The sequence below is a fragment of the Saccoglossus kowalevskii genome, chromosome 11 (assembly GCF_978046115.1).
Source record: "Saccoglossus kowalevskii chromosome 11, keSacKowa6.1, whole genome shotgun sequence".
Taxonomy (NCBI): domain Eukaryota; kingdom Metazoa; phylum Hemichordata; class Enteropneusta; family Harrimaniidae; genus Saccoglossus; species Saccoglossus kowalevskii.
In genome coordinates, this window is record NC_140651.1 from 21,713,174 (window position 1) to 21,733,880 (window position 20,707).

Genomic DNA, 20,707 nt, shown 5'->3' on the forward strand with positions numbered 1-20,707 from the left:
GTGATTTATTTCTCGACCAATGAGCTTTGCGTTATGCACGAGTACTTGAAACAGCGTTAGCGAATAGAAAAACATTAACAAGCCGCGCGAATTTCTATTTTTTCCAAGGGATTTATGTGTACTTTTGCCAGTGGCAATCGTTTCAATTTTATACGCTGTTTTATTTCAGGTAAGTAATTTTATAAATCAATAGACTTTTTGCTCGCATACTACAAACTGAATTTATATGTGTTTTCTTTTTTCCCGAAAATCAAATATTCCTACATTACGAATCATCGCGGAAATACGGGAATATAAGTGGTGAGAAACATGCACAGTTCATTAAATACATGGTGTACATGCAAAAAAAAGAGATATATTTGTAGACAATCTTCGACACAAATGGCGGCCATCGTTGTGATTGATCGTGCTTATTGAAATGGTTATGCACGCCGCATTTCATTAAAAAGACAAACATACATTTTGTGTGATTATTTAAGACGACCGGAATACCACGTCTCGTACTGTACTGTTATTTTAATATTTAAAGGCCCGTACAAGGTTTATAACACTATAAACAACTTGAACAATAGGATCATCTCTTTCACAAACTCGAGCCATTGTGAAAAGCTCCGGCTTTGGTAATAGATCTACCCTATGCATCAACTATAACTTAGCCCACAGATAGAGGGACTGTGCTTAGCCACTGGATGACACAAATTACCACAACAGTACACGATGTTTATGGTCGAGATTGTGAACGATAACATTAATTTTTGCAGCCACGTTTTCATTTTCTAAGTTTTTAATTTGAAATGGACATGATGAGCAAAGACTGTCAGTGTTGTTATAGCCCGGGGTTATACTGCCGCCATTTTGATTACGTATTCACGTGTTGATAGCAAATCTGCAGACCTCGGACCAATAATACATGTACACTAGTATTTGTCTGAGTACAGACACTTCTCTTCCACTTCTCAAATGTTGAATTTTTGTTATTTAGAAATTCAGTGTTTTAAAGAATTTTTCACTTTTTTTAAAACTTTGAAAAAAATTAAATTGTTTTTGATAGAATCAGCCTGTGATAGAATGTTGTTGACCCAATAAAAATAACTCAAACTAGGCAAGAAAATTTTACAAATGAATTCAATTGAAAACAGCAAATTTAATGCTACATTGCGTTTGCTGGATACTAATCTTGTTGATTAGGAAAATGGTTCACTACTGTGTGCTTTGACACCTTGTCACTGGAGTCAAGTAACCTGTTTGCTACACTCCTCATTACCATTTCAATGATTGTGTGTACTTTGACACCGTACCGCCCGAACGGAAGATGTGCAGTGCACGTAAAACATTTACGTTACATGGTTCCGTTTGCAATGCAGTAAACGACGATCCTGGAACATGGGGATTTAGGAACAAAAAGCAGTCACCATTTAGATTCCCCTATTTCAAAACATAATGGTTGCTTTGATCTTGGTGAAAGCAACACCTCAAATAGCGACCCAGTCTCTTCATTGCATCTACTGTTCAACTGTGTTATTAACACATTGAACAGTAATTTAAAACATGTGATGGGCTCACAGATTGAAATATTGTTTTGCATTGTATTAAATAGGTGATGTTATTATTATTATTTTCAGGTAAAAACTCAATATGAATAGTGAAGAAAGTTCTCGTAGTAGGCACTTGCATATGAGACATGAAAATATTCCAACTAGAAAACAAAGACCTTGCAAAGTATGTGTACAAATGAACACACTCTTATCCTGACTATATACACATGTATCTATTTTTTTTATTTTATTTGTATTGTAAATTTTTTACCACATTATCATAAAGTTTTTTAAACCCTTCTCTAAAAATCCATAATTTATGGATTTTTAGAGAAGGGTTTAAAAAACTTTTCTATACAAAGTGCCTATTTTCAGCAAGTCTCATAAAATATTGATGCAGCATAATAGCTAACTTCTCACTAATTTGCCAACCACTTTGCTTTTGACTGAAGCAGATGACTACAATTTGAATATTACCCGGTATTATTCATTCTTTCACAATCAAATGCGAGTAATATCTGAAAAACAGTATTTTTAGTAAGTAGGTTTTAAAGGACTGAAAAGTAAGCAATATTGTTTGCAATGGTTAGTCACAGAGGACCGTTTGCTATATACATCTTTAATTTCAACCTTAGATTTCTGGCTTCAGTAAATCACTATCTATAAAAAAAAAATATAGTCACAAAGACCTGTGTAGTCTAATCAATGCAACGCCAACTGAACATGTGCAATGCTAGTATTTCAACAGTGTACCCAACCTATTTTAATTGCAGGCTTCACCAAGTGAAATACCAATAATGGTAGGGGATAAAATGGATGTTGATGGGGAGGAAAATAAAACGCACAAGATGGACAATATTGACGCGTAAGTAAATTTGAACATCGATCACACATATCGGTGCATTTATTACCTGTATGTTGGTCGTTCATCATGCTTATGTCACGTATGTCCTCCATGTGTTTTACCACACCCTATTGGAGATTCAATAGATAGATAATTTTTTTTTTTTTTTATTAATGATCTGACATGAGTGATCATAGAAGTGTGTTTATCTGTTTTTTCAGAATTAGGTATTTTGGAGTTTTTGGTTACCAGGTTTCAATCTACCAAGTAATTCTTGAGATATCGGTGAAACAAGATTCAGCTAGCACGTTCATACAGACAGTAGTACATTGTATGACATCGTTAGTGCTCTGCACTCAAGATCCAAAAACGGGACATGCAATCACTCTTTTCTAATTTTTTGTATTGTACTTTATACGCACATAGTATTCTGTTTTAAATTTAATTTTCTGTTTGGTTTTAGAAATGTATTCAATATGGCCACTGATCAAAGCACATGCAGTAAGCGTCCACAAATTGGTGAAGAAAAGACTTTGCCTAAAAAACAAAGAAAAGATACTGCAATGGTGAGTTAATTGCAACTTGTCAATTATCAACAAATATGAGTAGAGACTATGCGACACTACATGTTATACAGAACACAGTCTTAATTCAACTTAACCCTTTGAGTACCGCAATGTGCCAGGCAAAATTTTGGTGGAATATTTTGCTTGTTTTTATGTATTTTTCAATATTTTTTTTTGATAATTCTGGATATAATAGAAATAATTTTCTATTCTAAGTTTTATTCAAAATTTTGGAAAAATTATGTGGGTTTAAAATTTGTGAATAGTGACAAAAGTTGACTTTGGTGCTCAAATGGTTAATGATATGCAAATTACCTAATAATATGCACATACAGTATATAGAACTATTTTGTGAATGTGACAAAAGTTGACTTTGGTGCTCAAATGGTTAATGACATGCAAATTACCTAATTAATATGCACATACAGTATATAGAACTATTTTGTGAATGGTGACAAAAGTTGACTTTGGTGCTCAAATGGTTAATGATGTGCAAATTACCTAATTAATATGCACAGACGGTATATAGAATTATTTTGTGAATGGTGACAAAAGTTGACTATGGTACTCAAATGGTTAATGATATGCAAATTACCTAATTAATATGCACATACAGTATATAGAACTATTTTGTGAATGGTGACAAAAGTTGACTTTGGTGCTCAAATGGTTAATGACATGCAAATTACCTAATTAATATGCACATACAGTATATAGAACTATTTTGTGAATGGTGACAAAAGTTGACTTTGCTTTTCAAATGGTTAATGATATGCAAATTACCTAATTAATATGCACATACAGTATATAGAACTATTTTGTGAATGTGACAAAAGTTGACTTTGGTGCTCAAATGGTTAATGACATGCAAATTACCTAATTAATATGCACAGACGGTATATAGAACTATTTTGTGAATGGTGACAAAAGTTGACTTTGGTGCTCAAATGGTTAATGACATGCAAATTACCTAATTAATATGCACATACAGTATATAGAACTATTTTGTGAATGGTGACAAAAGTTGACTTTGCTTTTCAAATGGTTAATGATATGCAAATTACCTAATTAATATGCACATACAGTATATAGAACTATTTTGTGAATGTGACAAAAGTTGACTTTGGTGCTCAAATGGTTAATGACATGCAAATTACCTAATTAATATGCACAGACGGTATATAGAATTATTTTGTGAATGGTGACAAAAGTTGACTATGGTACTCAAATGGTTAATGATATGCAAATTACCTAATTAATATGCACATACGGTATATAGAACTATTTTGTGAATAGTGACAAAAGTTGACTTTGGTGCTCAAATGGTTAATGATATGCAAATTACCTAATTAATATGCACAGACGGTATATAGAACTATTTTGTGAATGGTGACAAGAGTTAACTTTGGTGCTCAAAGGGTTAATGATATGCAAATTACCTAATTAATATGCACATACAGTATATTTAACTATTTTGTGAATGGTGACAAAAGTTGACTTTGGTGCTCAAATGGTTAATGATATGCAAATTACCTAATTAATATGCACATACGATATATAGAACTATTTTGTGAATGGTGACAAAAGTTAACTTTGGTGCTCAAAGGGTTAATGATATGCAAATTACCTAATTATTATGCACATACGATATATAAAACTATTTTGTGAATGGTGACAAAAGTTGACTATCAATTTATCAATTATGTGCCAATCGTATCTTTAATTTTTTTGTTTGAATGTGATCTTTTCCAACCAGAAGGTTGAATTGCTGGAGGAAAATAAAAATTTTGGTTTTGCGAATTAGGTGGTGTAATTAATAGAAGGCATATGTGATTTTTCAGTATGTTTAACAGGGTGTCCAAACCTATGATTAATTGCAGACATCTTTTGATAAATCACCGATGATGGAAGTTGAATCTGTAGAAATAAATTTACAGAGTGAAGAAAATGAAATTAAACTGGAGGAAAGGGAAACTGAAAGAATAGGTGCAGGACAAGTGTAAGTATTTATCACCCCTTTTCCCACACAACCTTAAAATAAAAAACAAAAATTGCATGAGCGCAACACTGGGGGAGGGGTAACATTTGCGTACAGTTAAACAACAAAAACTGTTATTCTTATTCATTTCTGTACTGAACCACATCAAGATGTACCTTGTACGACCATGCCAGGTGTCATCCTCATTAATGTGGCTATAAGACATCAGAGTGAGCAATCAGTTGTATTCAAATTATTTGGGATCAACATTTTACTTCTTTTTCTCTTGCATGATTACCTGATTTTCCTATTTTTAAACCACTGTCCTTTCTGATGTTTCACAGTCTGCTGTCTCACAATCTTTTTGAGTGATTTTTGGTGGATTTATTTCATGTTTGTTACTAAGGGAACTCATGTACCAAAAAAAATAAAATCCATCAAAAATAATGCATTTTCTGTAGTTTAAATATAACAAATTATTAAAATTAAATTCCAGCTGAATATAAGTCACTCTTATTTATTCTCTACAGCTCAGAGGAAATGTATTAATATATGCTGAGAGTTTTCACATTTTCAAGATATCACTATGTGACATTTAACATCTTCATTGAAACATGCATATGATAAACAAAATTGTGGCGGGCAAGATAATGACTCAGGTGATGTCAGTCCAATGTGACGGTACCACCACGTGTTGCAGAGCACTGCATGTATAGGGTTGAATATAATTATTATGTTTGCTATGTGAATCCCATGTAATATTTCCAAAATTACACCCCAATTACAGCCATAAATTTATATAAATATTTGTTTTCTATTTATCACATGATTGACCCCAAACTGATTTTAAGTGTTTTTTTGGCTGGTTTTCTGAAAATCAGAAATGACAATCAAGGTCATGTTACTGCTACTAACATTTTTTTTTTTTTGTGTGGAATGGTTAGTTCATATACCTGAACTTTGATGCTGCATCAAAAAAAATCAGATTCACATACCCTCACAAGAAAAAAAATGAGTTTTGTTAAATTGAAAGTTACATTGCATAAAACCATTTATAAATCCTTGCTATGAACTAATAAATTTATTGTTGTTTGTTTTCAGGAGTGAACGAGTAGTTTCAATGAAATTAATTTGGGATAAAGGGAACCCAGAATTTAAGAATAACTACAAGGCTAAAATATGTGCACTGCTGAATTCAGGTGGTGGAATTTTAGAATTGAAAAATATCAAAGGTGGTGCTGTGACATCTGAAATGTTCGATTCTTGGGCGCAAGGGTTTGAACAAAATATGGAAATGATGATAACTCCTGATAATCCAATGGAATATATAGATATCAAATGGACAAAAAAAAGTAAATCTATTTACGTCTTCGTCAGACCTGCTAAGAAGTGGATAACTATCTCAACAAATTGTTATCGAATGTACAACTCTCAGAGTAAACTAATGACTATAGATCAGTTAAAAAGTTTCCTACAGGGGAAAACTGAAGAAACATCTCTGGATGAATTGCCGCCGCTGCCAACTGAAGTCTTTCTCAATGAAAAACACTCGCTTCTACCACGAGAATCAAAACAGCTTCAGTTTAAGGAATTGATGGATAAGAAAAAGAAGAAAATCAATCAAAACGTATCAGAGCAGATCGGGAGAAATCTTTCTGCATTTGCCAACTTGGAAGGTGGACATTTGGTATATGGTGTTGCAGACAAAACAACTACAGTTGTTGGTGTTACCCATGAAAATATACGGAAGTTTCGCCAAATTGTGAATGAGGAGATTAAGAAAATGGAGTGGGGGCTTGATCCTGAAGAAGAAACACACTACAAAATTACTGAGATACCTGTCGTAGGTGTTAGCAGCAGTGTCATTGTAGTGTCTGTTGCTGGAATTCGAGGTAGTGGAGGTGTGTATCGAAGATGTCCCACCAGTTACCATATCCAAGACGGTGAAGTGCAAGCAGTAGATTTCGGGACCTGGAAGTGCAAAGTCCTTGGAGAAAATCAGAATCGACTTTCAGGTAAAGGTAACGTCAGGTTTAGTGACATGTTTAGTGATAAATGTGATAAAGATCTCATAAAAAGCAAACTCTTGCACGATGTTTGACTGTGATCCAATTCCATTCCACGTCAATAAAACATAGTTCTACCTTATAGCACCATGAAATAAAATACGAGATTTAAATTTGCTACTGTTGATTTTGATCAAATTTCACCAACTGGCAACTGTTATTGTCATCACAAGTTTGGAAAGCAAGCCTAGCTCGCTTACTTTTTAGCTCCGCTGTCGACTTTGTCGAGCGGAGCTTATCATATGAGTGATTGTCCGGCGTCGTCCGTGTCAATGTTTTACTTTTTCGACTTCTTCTTGAAAACTACAAGCCTGAATGCTTTGATACTTGGTGTATATGTACCTTGAGTAGACCTCTCTCAGATTTGTTCATTTCATGATCATATCTTCAATTCTCTAGTTTTGATGAATATTTTTGTCATTTTTGGTAAAAAGTGATATTTTTGACTTCTGGTTAAAAACCGCAAGTCCAATTGCTTTGATATTACATATATAGGTACTACATGTGGATCCCACTCAGATTTGTTCATTTTGTAATGATATCTTTAGTTCTCTAATTTTGGTGAATATTTTTGTCATTTTTGGTAAAAAGTGATATTTTCGACTTCTTGTTAAAAACCGCAAGTCCAATTGCTTTGATATTACATTTATAGGTACTACATGTGGACCTCTCTCAGATTTGTTCATTTTGTAATGACATCTTCAATTCTCTAAATTTGGTGAATATTTTTGTCATTTTTGGTAAAAAGTAATATTTTCTTCTTGTTAAAAATCACAATCATTTATGGTGAAAAATGATATTTTTGAATTCTTGTTGAAAACAGCAAGTCCCGTTGCATTGATACTATGCATATTGTTCATTTTCTAATGATATCTTCTGTTCTTTAATTGCCATGTGCATCGCTAACAGCGGAGCTATCTCAGCCGACAGGCTGCTTGTTTCTAATATTCTTTAATATTTCTGGAAATGAAATCTAATTTTGGAGCCAAAAGTCAAAATTTTAGTCAAGTTTTAGTTTTCACTCAAAAAATTTGGCTATTTTTGTCCCAAACTTCTGGAGGACAGTGCAGACTATAAACTGGACTAAGTATTTTGTGAATGTTATGAAAAAAAGGAACTGGGGGTGAAAAGATTGAGGTTACTCAGTTCGTACTGTACTTGTTGTTCATGCTTCACCATCAAAATACATACACATTTCCTACAGTGAATGAAATTATATTAACAATTTTGAATTTAACAGGAATATATTTATTATTTTTCTTCAGTTGACTACTTGACCCAAAAAATGCAAAAACTGGACATTAATAATGCTGCCTCCAAACCTGTATATTGCCTGGAGAAACCAGTTGCAATGTTCAAAGGTGAGTTAGATGATTTCTTAAACAAAACTTTGCTCAACTTTAAAATGAGAAGTTTATTTTATTATGATATACTGTAAAATACTTTTTATTTTCACTTGGAAATAATTTTTGCTAATTTCGCTGAACGAATGATTCAGTGAAAATAAAAGCCAGCGAATATACGTTTTTTCCTTTATTTTACATTCAACTCGTCAGAAATCAGTGAAAATAAAACCCCAAAAAGTCTTTTCAGCGAAAGTTAATTCCAGCTATTTGACAGTAAAGCATTGAACTGCTTAGGCTACATAGTAATTCATGACTATTAACTTTTGGTGGGAAAACTGCATAATTTTCGAAAAATAAACTGAGCATTGAAGAAGAATTTAACAATTTTTACGATGATAACAGCTTATTGTCGAAACAAAATTTTTCCATTCATGCTAGCCTCAATAAACATTGTACTCTAGAATAGTTTTCAGTGACTACAGAAAACCAAAATTGTATTTTACTAATTTTAGGCGTCAGGAAATATAGAAATACCAAAAGGACTACCATTAGTGTCAATGACAAGAAGTTATCAAAAAGTGTTAGTGGGTTGAGGAGGAAACAACTTTTTTGTGGTATTTATAACTGCAATTTTAATTGAAAATTGATAAAAATACATAAAATTCAAGCAAATTGTGTTTTTTTTTCTTCAGACTTTAAAATATCACAGGAGATGTATATTTCTTTTGTTGAAAATGTGTTGTTCATGTCCATCATTTATGGATTTTGCACCATGGACAAAATCTTAAATATGACACCAGACTAAGAGACTAAGTCTCTCTCAGTTGGCCGCTCAGTGATGATTTTATGCGCCAATTCCCATAATAGTGTGGGTCATGTGTAAATAATATTTTTCTTTGGTTTCCATCACATGACCCATATCGGCGAAAATGGCGACAACTCAAACTTTTCGCTTCACATTTCATGTGACATTAGTCATGCTCAGGGTGACTTTGCTCATACAATTGTGTATTAAACAATATTTCATTATGTAGTTTACCGTAATCGACTGCGTTAGCGCCCATGCCCGGGCAAGCGCCCACCCCCCACTTTTGCGCAATTTTTATATTTGGGGTCACATTCGGCAAAACGCCCACTCCTTCAAAATGCAACTAATTTAAAACTTGGTCTTGCGTAATGAATCTTGGTAATTGTTTTTATATGATACAGCGTAGATATCGACCGCTGTGAACATGTTGTGAATGCGTAGAACACGGTAACTGTGCGTAAACTACGCATCGACAATGACCTGTTAATACAAGTAAAATGCGGTAAATATTTCATGCCATCTTCAGTTACTAGTTTTTTTTGAAAAACCATGTCATTTATTTGCTGAAATCAATTCCAACAGATCTTACTTCGAAATCGATAATTCACTTCCGCATTGTGTTACCGGAAAGTCTTCAGGAATTTCCGAAGAATTGCGTCAGTACAACACAGCATTCTGATTGGTTAATAACCAACTTGACCCATTAGGTCAAAGGACGCTGCTGTAGGTCAAATCTGCAAATGCATCATGGCGGAAAGTGATTTTCATCGCGAGTTTGCGTACGATCCAACACCTTCTGGTGATACGTAATTAATATTATAATAAAATGTGCATATTTTTTGTGATCATTTCTGTTTCTTCATTGTGAAAATCAATTATCGTAATTTGATTTTCCCTCAAAGACGTACTCTGTCACTTGATGAATAACAATTTTCATTTGCACTCTTTTTCGAGGGGGGTGCTCGGGTAAGCGCCCACCCCTAAAAAATCATGATTTTTTGAGCTGAGGCCCCTGGGCGCTAACGCGGTCTAGTACGGTATATTTAAACAAAAAAATGTTAAAAATCCCAGCTATTATTGTTCTACTTTTTTTTATATCTATAGCAACATTGTTACTAGAAGAGGATTCTAACGGCAAGTTACCTATTCATCCTGCTGCTTTCTATGATAACCTAGACATGGGCTTGAAGCTCAAGATCAAGGAACTTCTTCAAACACAGAACGAGTTCAAAGGAACTTGTGTTTGTGTCCACTTTCTGTACAATGAGTTGGTCAAAGAATCCATTAACCCTGGTAACAGCTTAAGTCACCGAGCAGAAAATCGTATCTGTGATATTTTGCTGTGCTTGGTCAATAGAGGCATATTTCTAATTACTGTAGCTGAGAATGTAACTGAAGACACTAAAATATACAATCGGATGACTGCTCAAAAGCTGAAGGAAGTCTTGACAACAGTTGGAGGATGTACAGAGAAGTTCACTATTAACTACAGCACTGTCAGTGTCCGGGATCCAACAATCGAGCTACCTGTTATCAACAGTTTCTATCCAAGTGATTACCATTCTATCACGGTTTCTAAGTTTGAAGCCATCAGCCTTGCGTTAACTATTGTTCTGTTAGCAGTGCCGTCAACGTGCCTTTCATCGCAGGTTGGTTGCTGTTATCTGAACCTTTTGACGACAGAACAATTCAACATCATATACAACTGGTTTAACAAGGGTGGTATGCAACATGTCTGGGTGCGAGGACCTCCAGGTACTGGCAAGACCGTTGTGGCATTAGCTGTAGCACGAAAGCTTCATAATGAGTGTTATGTGAAATCTGGTCATTTTAGTAGTAAAGTACTATATGTTGCAGAGAATAGTGCACTTGTTAACAAACTAAGGTAAGTAATTTATTGAATTATATTGTCTCACATTTCAAATGAAATGTATTTTATAATCCTTTGTACATGATACGTAACATAAAATTCACTATGTTCAATTACCCACCATAGACTCCGGTCAGTCAAAATGACTATTTTGAACTGTAGGCATTAATCAGCCATTCTGCCAATGACAGAGAGATAAAATCTAGGTCAGGGGAAGCCCTGTGATCCCAAGATTTTTTTCCCTTACGCTACGAACCACGTGACCGAGGTAATGTAGCGACGCCACCTCACCTTGACCTTCACTCTTTCTTTATCTCCGCACCGACGGGGATGAAGTCTAGCGGCTCTGCCTGTAAGGCCTACCTTTTACTGTCCGGGTTTCTGGCTTGGGTTGCTACTGCGGCCGCGGTAGCCGACGCTGTGGCTGGTAGGATAAGTTTTTCATATTATTTTTACCCCCGTGTCGATATCCCCTTAGCCTGACAAGTTGGCGTAGGTGGCGCCCTGGACAGCTGCGATCCCCATCCCCACCATCAGTACATATTAATTACCTAATTTGCATAACTAATTAATTTTCAGCTTTTGATATTTCAACTAGTAATCATCACATTTCAATGAAACTTGGTACATAAATGTCATAGGACACTGCACAGACCTGATAGTTTTTAGGGTAATATCAGTACATATTAATTACCTAATTTACATAATTAATTAATTAATTAATTTTCAGCTTCTGCTATTTCAAGTAGTAATCATCACATTTCAATGAAACTTGGTACATAGTTACTTAAGGACTGTGCAGAGACCTGATTAGTTTTGGGATTAAATATTTGTGCATATTAATTAACTTATTAGCATAATTAGGTAATTTTTAGCTTTTCGCCTGATATCTCAAGTACTAATCATCATATTTCAATGATACTTGCTACATAGATCTTCTAGGACTATGCAGAGACCTGATTAGTTTTATGGTAAATAATTGTGGATATTAATTACCTAATTTGCATAATTAGTTAATTTTGTCCATGAATGTTCCACTGATATATAAAGAACCACCAATTGGATTTTTAATGAAACTTTTAAAGAGTACTCATCTCATTTCAATGAACCTAGGACTAAGCAGAGACCCAATTAGTTTTTGGTAAATATTTATGCTTATTAATCACCTAATTAACATAATTAATTAACACTGATATCTCAATTACTGATCATCATAAATGCTCTAGGACAATAGACAGGCCCAATTAATTTTGGGTTGAAATTTGTTCATATTAATTCATAGTTTTTTTGTTCTAATCACATTTCAATGAAACTTGGTACATAGATATTACATTACTATTAGTTTTACACTCAAATCTGTTCATATTAGTTACCTGATTTACATAATTAGTTTTCAGCTTTTCCATCAATATCTTAAATACAATTAATTTTGAATTAATTTTTAATGTGTCTTCAATACTCTCAGCACACAGGAGTTCTTTCTTAGCTTTCTTTGATTTACCAATGTATTTAGAAATGGATAGATGTAATGACAGCACCAGAGGCTCGCCGTCGGTTTTGTCTCCTCTTTTTTCGAGGCGACTGTGCAGTGGTTATAATCAGAATTTACCAGCATAGAACCCGCATCCAGGTAAAGGGGGACGGCCGCGTTCCATGGGCGTTCTCGCCAGCTCAGTCTGAGACGATCCATCACGCACTGAGGGCACTGGTGTGCATTATTTTGCATGCCCAGGACTCTGAGACCTTTGAGGCAGAACGCACCATCCTCCTAGACCAGGCGACACATTTACTGGTGGGCCACTGCACAGCTACGTGCGACATCCTCCAGTGTTACCTGGCTCTCCTGTCCGGGGTTACTACTGTGCAACGAGATGCGGTCTTAGACTTCTGTATTTTCGCCGACGAACTGAGTCAGGGAGTACGTCATCTCCTCAGTAACACAGACTGGACATCTTCCACCCTCTTTGATGGGGGGGGATGGCGGGTGCAGTCTTGGAGCTTCGGAGTACAATGAACTAGATGGTTCAGGTCGAATCCGCTAGCCAGTTGGCCACTGCCAAGGGTAAACGGAGGGTGCCCCAGGCACAGAAAACACAATGCCCTAAGACGTCAGCCAGGAGGCAAGCGCTCATACCATTCCAAGGGAGGGAAGAGCAGCGGCACGCCCCCAGGGAAGAAGGGACCAGGTGGTGGCTCCTCATCCTCCGGCAGCGGGCGAAGCATGTTTGACGCTTACCTCTGCGACCGGGGGGATAGGCATGTGTTCGGCGAGTGGCCAGGTCACAACTTAGTGACTACTCCAGGCCTTGGGGAAACTCCCCTAATGGGAGCACCCACACCTTGCAACTGCCGAACCCATGGCCACATATCTCTGTCGGACACAGATTGCGCCGGTGTAGTCCGGTTTGGAGACAGCGGGTGACTGACACACGGTTACAGGATACTGTAAAATGACTAATTTTCACTTGGTTTAAATTTCACTGATTTACCATTTCGGGCATATTCAGTGGGTTTTAAATTCACGGTTTCGTCATTTAGATAATGTGTTCTATGCTAAATTTTACATATTCACTGTGTTTTACAATCGTTTTCACTAAACATTGGACAATCAGATTGTGGTAAATGTTGATACATCAGAGCAAGTACCTAATGAAATTGCCAGTGATTTTATCACTACTATTCAAAACATCATAACTGTAGCCTAAACATGTTTGATACAATGTATAACTGTCTGTACTCAACTCATTTACATAAAATGTTACGTTTGTGTGTGTCCCAGTAGTGTGTCCAGACACCCAGAGCATATAACGCGGGAAAGTCGGGAGTACATGTAATTTGGTGAAAAAATGCAGTCTCATAATTCGACACACAATTTAGTGTACGACAGAAAATTGTCAATTTGCAGTTTTGCACAACAAACTAGGGTGTCAAAAAGTACTGCGAATAATATATGCACTAAACTTATTACTAGCAGTGATGTTTCAGCTGGGAAGCACGGACGAAAACGTGGTAACAGAACATGCTTGACTGGCAATATTTTACAGCATATTGAATTTTATAAACGGCGACAGCCTAGTATTTATCGGCGTGAAATTCGGTCAAAGTTACGCCAAGATAATGTGTGCCACCACGGATCCCCCTAGCAGACGTGGTCCTTAGGCCCACGTCAACATACGCCTCGGACCTACGGCCCTCGATGGATGGCCAGACCAAATACTTGTATTTTTTGCTTCCTACGACCTTGTAATTGCTGCAAAGTCAACGACTGACATTAACGAACAACGAATGCTTGATTTTATCGATAACATTTCTGATTTTAGACCAGAACAGCTGCACTGGTTTGACGAGGCGTCTGTCATTCGTATATATTTTTAGTCTACTGGAAACCGGCGTTACGGGCATGCAGAAATTGGTACACCGGCGACAGAAATACAGCGGTTTGCGTCTAATATTATTTACACAATAAACCTGCTTACAAGTATATTTGGTGTCGAACAATCCGATATCATTGTTGGACCTTCCAATGCTATAGAAATGATGAACTTTTTCTTTGAAGCAGTCAATGTAGAAGACCATGTTGGAAATCGTTGTTTGGCACCGGGATATTGTGTAATCAAGGATAATTGTGGTTTTCATTCCGCCAGGATTGTCGAACCTAATTTGGTACATTTATTACAACAGCAAGGAGTGCACCTAATTTTTCAACCACCATACAGTCCCCAGTATAATCTGTGAACAATGTGTTCGGTCTATAAAATCATGACCATGTTGGAAATCGTTGTTTGGCACCGGGATATTGTGTAATCAAGGATAATTGTGGTTTTCATTCCGCCAGGATTGTCGAACCTAATTTGGTACATTTATTACAACAGCAAGGAGTGCACCTAATTTTTCAACCACCATACAGTCCCCAGTATAATCTGTGAACAATGTGTTCGGTCTATAAAATCGTATTTGGGGGGAAACCAGGAATTTTCTTATAGATTTACTGAGTTTGCTATAGCAGACGCCATTGGTCACATCACGCCCAGGGCATGTCAAATTTGGTCAATACGAACTGAAATGGAAGTCAACTTGTACCAGTATTAAAACAATATATATTCACTTGTATTTCCTTGATGATTTGCAGACGAATAGCCTGCATTCGCCTTAAAAAAGCAATCTGTTCGCATGGATATTCAACAAAATTTTGATATGACATGCACATAAACTCGTCTTTTTTAACATAGGTGGGAACAATTCTGTCCTCCGTGTAATAAGTAAAATGTAGCTTGAAAAGATATTCAGCCATTGTCCAAAGAGCATTGTAAATCAGCAATGCTGGTCAGAATTCACACTGTTCACGCTAAAAAACGAAATGTCTTGCGCAAACAATAAAAGAGAGAATGGCGCCTTGGACTCAGACAGATATACATTGTATCAAAAATGTTTAGGCTACAGTTATAATGTTTTGATTAGTAGTGATAAAATCAGTGGCAATTTCATTAGGTACTTGCTCTGATGTATCAACATTTACCACAATCTGATTGTCCAATGTTTAGTGAAAACGATTGTAATTTAGCGCATTTTTCCAGTCAGCGAAATAAGCTAAATTAAAACCCAGTGAATAATTACCCCCTTTACAGTACCACCGAAATCTCCATCTCCCTCGTCAGTGTCTCCCCCATTGGGGGCACTGCAAGGGGACTCCCGCAAGGCGGAAGCAATCAGACAGGAAGTAGACAGTTTGCTGGAAAAGGGCGCCATACACAAGGTAGATCAGCTGGCATTAAGTCCAGGCTTCACCTCAAATGTGTTCCTAGTACCAAATCTACAGGTGGTGGTCGTCCAGTTCTGGATCTAGGCAGACTGAATCAGTATCTGCTCCTCGATGGAGACACCATGCAGCGTTCTTCTCTCCATCCACCGTTTCGACTGGCTAGCCTCACTAGACTTAAGCGGGGCCTACCTGCACATACTGATGCACCCGGCGAGTTTCCATCTCCTTCGAGTCTCCCAGCTGGACCAAGTATTTGAATCTCGGGTGCCCCCCCTTCAGGTTATGCACAGCCCTCTATGTTCCACCAAAATGGATGAAACAGGTGGTGCTGCTGCTTCACCAAACGTCGGTTCACATCAATCCGTACCTAGACGACTGGTTATTACATAACTCAAACAAGGGGTTATTAGCCGGACAAGTAAGGCTAACACAGGATTTACTTCACCAGTCGGCTCTTTAGTAGATCAGACAAAGTCCCATCCCTACCGAACACAACAGTTGGTGTTCCTGGGCAAGGAGTTCTACACAGAGGTAGGCTTGGTATATCTATTTCAAGCGCGTTGCTTGGCGCTAAGCAGCCTAGCCGAACGCCTAGTAAGTGTTCTCTCAGTGTCCTTCCGAGAACTAATGCGGATCATCGGAATGATGACCTTGGTTTGAAGGGTAGTTCCCCAGGCCGCATTACACAGCAGCCCGGTACAACGCTTGTTGCTACAACACCGAGCTCACTTGTGGAAACTAGTTAGGCGGGTATTGATCGCGGACCAAGCGAAGGAAGCCCTGCCCTACTGGTCGTCACTGGCTAACCTTGGACAGTGGGTCCCCTTGGACCCACTCGCAGCAATGACTCTGGTAACAGATGCCTCCCTCTAAGGTTGGGGAGTGCATCTATTGGACAAACAAGCCCAAGGTATATGGCCCTGCATTAGTTTCGGGACCGCCATATCAACCGGCTCGAACTGAAAGCAGTGCACTACCACACTTTCTACCCGTAGTTCGAGACCACAGAGTCCTGCTCCGCACAGGCAACACAGCGGTGGTCTCCTTCAACAAGGAGGGGGGACGCGTTCCCCATCGTTGTCAGTCCTAGCAGAGCAAATTCTCCTTTGGTGCCTGGAATACAATGTGGAGCTAATCGCACACCACCTTCAAGGTGGAGAGCATACACTGATTGGTGTAGCGTAAGGGAAATCGATTCATGTCATCCCTCTATTGGCCAGGTAGCAAACTCCTTCGTCCACCTGTTTGAAGTAGGTTTGTCCTACGCAGCGATCGTTGGCTACAGGTCGGCCTTGTCCCCCACCATTGAGAACGCTTTAGGAACAAGTCTAGCCATTTGTTCCATTATTAGGCGACTATTTACTGCTTTCCATAATCAGAGGCCGAGACCCCGAACTAGGGAACCGCCCAACTGGGATTTGTTGGTTGTGTCGTCCGCTCTAAGCAGACTGCCTTTTGAGCATCTCTGATCAGCACCACTCAAACTTTTGATGTGGAAAACAGTCTTCCCACTGGCCCTCGCCTCAGGTAGGCGTCGGTCAGAACTGGAGGCATTGTCCTCGGACGAGTGTGCCACCCTTATGGACAATCAAGTTGTGCTAAAGACACGAATCGGGGTTCTCGCCAAGAACCAAATCCCAGGACACAATCCTCAGCCGATCGTCATCCCTCGGCTGTCAAATATTGTCGGCCCAGAGGATCAGGAGGAATTGCTTTTCTGCCCGGTTTGAGCACTGAGTTGCTACGAAAACAGTACTATAGGGATTCGAGACGGGGTGCCAAGCCCATGTTTTTGTGTTACGGCCCAGGCAGGCAGGATAGGCTGGCCTCCCCGACTTCCATCGCCAGGTGGATTTCTGAGACTGTATTAGAGATCCATAATACTTTAACTTCTTCGACACAGAGCCAGCTCTGTGACACCAAGTATGAGCGCATGAGGTCTGTGTGATTGCTAACTCACTAGCGCTAGCGTCAGGCACCCCCTGGAACATATACTGAGGGCATGCTTCTGGAGAACGCAAAACGTCTTTATCAACTAATACATTGAGGAGGGCCTTGTTAGCTAGGATCCCGTCATAGCGGGTCAGGCTACGGTCAGCCCAAACGACCACAAGGGTCCCTGCGCATAGGCAATAAGTCGGTCACGACATCTTTGCGGTCAGATTTCTCTACCGTCAGCACTCCTTGGAAGTTTCCAGGTCTCGCTTTTTGGCCTATGTCCTCATGCAGAACTGTTTCGGCCTTTACTTCGAAAGCATACTACCCCCTGAATTGGGTTTAGGTCTAGCTTTCTCGGCACACCAAACCCTGTCACCGTAGCAGCATTTTTGGCTTTTTGCTCCGGGAACAGCACAGGCAAGATAAGACACCACCCTCTTTTGGGGTCTTAACTAGGTGATGAGTGGTAGTTGTAGAGTCTATCCTCCCGGACTGTGAAAAAAAACTTTCATCATTTTCTGTTTGCTCGGAAAACCCGCCACCTATCGGCGTCTGACTCTGCCTACAGTTCAAAATAGTCATTTTGACTAAACGGAGTCTATAGTGGGTAATTGAATGTAGTGAATTAGGCAGAGGGTTCTCCGAACCAGTTTATTCACATAGTTCATACCCACCATAGACTCCGGGCCCCCCAACCATCCCACTGTTTCCGTAGCGTTAGTCTAGTTCTTGGTGTGGAGAGAAAGGAACCAGAGTGAAGGTCAAGATGAGGTGGTGTCGCCACATTACCTCTGTCGCGTGGTTCGTGACGTAAGGGAAAAAAATCTTGGGGTCATAGATTTTATCTCTCCGTCATTGGCAGAATCGCTGATTAATGCCTACAGTTCAAAATAGTCATTTTGACTGACCGGAGTCTATGGTGGGTATGAACTATGTGAAAAGGTGGGTTCGGAGAACCCTCTGCCTAAATTAATTTTAATACCTTTCGAATTGAAATTAGCTAACCTAGAGAGGTAAATACTATACTGTCTAATAGGATTGGAGGGATGTATGTATTGTCACCAATTGAAAAACAAATTAACTTCCATATATTAGCTACATCTGTCATTGAAGATGACAGAGTGGAGATGTTCATATAGGTGATTGTTGTTTGTCGTACATTCGTCAACAATTGCATTTTATCATCTGTCAACAATTGCATTTTGGACTTCTTCTTGAAAACTACCAGCTATTTTCAATTCTCTGTTTTTGGAGAGTATTTTTGTCATTTTGATGAAAAATGTTATTGCCAATAAGAATATATCTTAAATTCTCTATTTTTTGGCAAAATTTTTTTGTCATTTTGGTAAAAAATTTTATTTTCATCAATTCTGATTTGGTTTGTAGGTATACCTTGGGTGGACCTCTGTCTGATTTGTTCATTTTGTAACGATATCTTCAATTCTCAAGTTTTAGTAAATTTTTTGATCATTTAAGGTAAAAAATGCTATTTTCAATTTCTTCTTGAAAACTACCAGGCTTTTGTGGACCTTGGGTCAGATTTGATCATTTTGTGACAATTCTCTATTTTTAGTGAATATTTTTTTTCCATACTCGGTACATGTATGTAGGTACCTTGGGTTGACCTCTGTCAGATTTGTTCGTTTCACGACGATATCTCTAATTCTTTATTTTTAGCAAATATTTTCGTCAATTTTGGTAAAAAAAAATGATATTTTTGACTCCTAATACAAGTGTATTTATAATTATTGTTTAAGGTATACAATTTGTTTTGTTTTAGACAAACTGAAGACTTTCATTCTGCTACAAGAAAAACGTTTGTTAAAAAGGATAATTTGTATCCTGTGAAACACATTATTATGGACAGTGTGCAGAGTTACAGAGATATGGAAGACAAAATCGCAGATGAACCTTGGTACCAGAAAGCTAGAAAGATCACTAAAGAGAATTGTGGAAAACTGTGGTGTTTTATCGATCTCATTCAGAAAACTCTGATCGAAAACGAATCAATGAAAAGTGGCATTCCTGAAGAATTTTATGAAGGCACTTTCCCGACCCATACTCTGACAAAGATTATTAGAAACAGTCAGTCAATTTTCAAATTTTCGGAGCAATTTCATGGTGATCATTATCAGGGGATACAGTTAGAGATAAGTCATGATTTTGAGGGTGAAAAGGTGAGGGAATTGTCTTACAAGGACAATTGGCATTTGCAGAATAAACTGAGAGTGTTATTACTAGAATTGACAAGAAGTGGGTACTCTCATGGACAAATTGCTATACTAGTAAGCCGACAGAAAGAGATTAAAGTGAATGGTGAGCTGTTTAACTTCCTTGAAAGGTATTTTCCTATCAATAAATTAGAGGTCCATGATGATAATAGTATCGTAATTGGTTCAATTAGGTGTTTTAGTGATTTAGAAAGGCCTGTTGTCATAGGTATCGACCCTAAAGCAGATGATATTTACCACAATGCTGGCTCACTTAAAGCAATCCTGTGTACTCGAGCTATGGCTGTTTTGATCATTCTGAAACAAGACCTATGACGTGTATGTAAATGCAATTTTGTTTCCATTTGTTATGATAGATTGATTACATACACGTTACAATCCAAACCACATGTACATGCATCATTGATATTTGTATTAATCTGATTAAAATATCAGATCATTGTTTGATATTTTTTTAAAATAATTATGTATTTAATTTTTTTCATATATTTTTTCAATTATTTTAATTTATTTGCTATTTTTTTAAATGTTAAAATTATAATGTACATAAAATAAGATTACCTTATGTGCTCTATTAGAAGCACATCTCCAAAATAAGTGCATATTAAGCACATATTGCCCCACAACCCCGAGGGGAAAATAGACGTATACTAGTGCCATGCAATATTTGTTTCATAACACATTACATGTTCATACTGTACCATTAATAGTAAACACACTGCACGTCTTCTTCTCGACGTCTGCTAGCGGTGTCCCGATTTCTTCA

General features: G+C 37.6%; 1 protein-coding gene across 1 annotated transcript; it reads left to right on the forward strand.

Annotated features, from left to right (window-relative positions):
- The first annotated feature begins 3 nt into the window (after positions 1–3).
- On the forward strand, positions 4–20,256 carry LOC100373755 (schlafen family member 11-like). The gene is made up of 9 exons (XM_006811806.3): positions 4–169; positions 1,623–1,719; positions 2,309–2,400; positions 2,843–2,945; positions 4,826–4,944; positions 6,025–6,938; positions 8,255–8,350; positions 10,248–11,028; positions 19,491–20,256. The coding sequence occupies exons 2-9, from the start codon at positions 1,636–1,638 to the stop codon at positions 20,254–20,256; spliced, it is 2,955 nt and encodes a 984-aa protein (XP_006811869.2). The 5' UTR covers positions 4–169; positions 1,623–1,635.
- The last annotated feature ends 451 nt before the right edge of the window (positions 20,257–20,707 follow it).

Excerpts from the sequence above, each read along its gene's own strand:
- LOC100373755 (XM_006811806.3), top strand. The coding sequence starts at position 1,636 with ATGAATAGTGAAGAAAGTTCTCGTAGTAGGCACTTGCATATGAGACAT. Across the intron at positions 1,720-2,308 it reads GAAAACAAAGACCTTGCAAA|GCTTCACCAAGTGAAATACC; the intron begins GTATGTGTACAA and ends TTTTAATTGCAG. Across the intron at positions 2,946-4,825 it reads AAAGAAAAGATACTGCAATG|ACATCTTTTGATAAATCACC; the intron begins GTGAGTTAATTG and ends GATTAATTGCAG.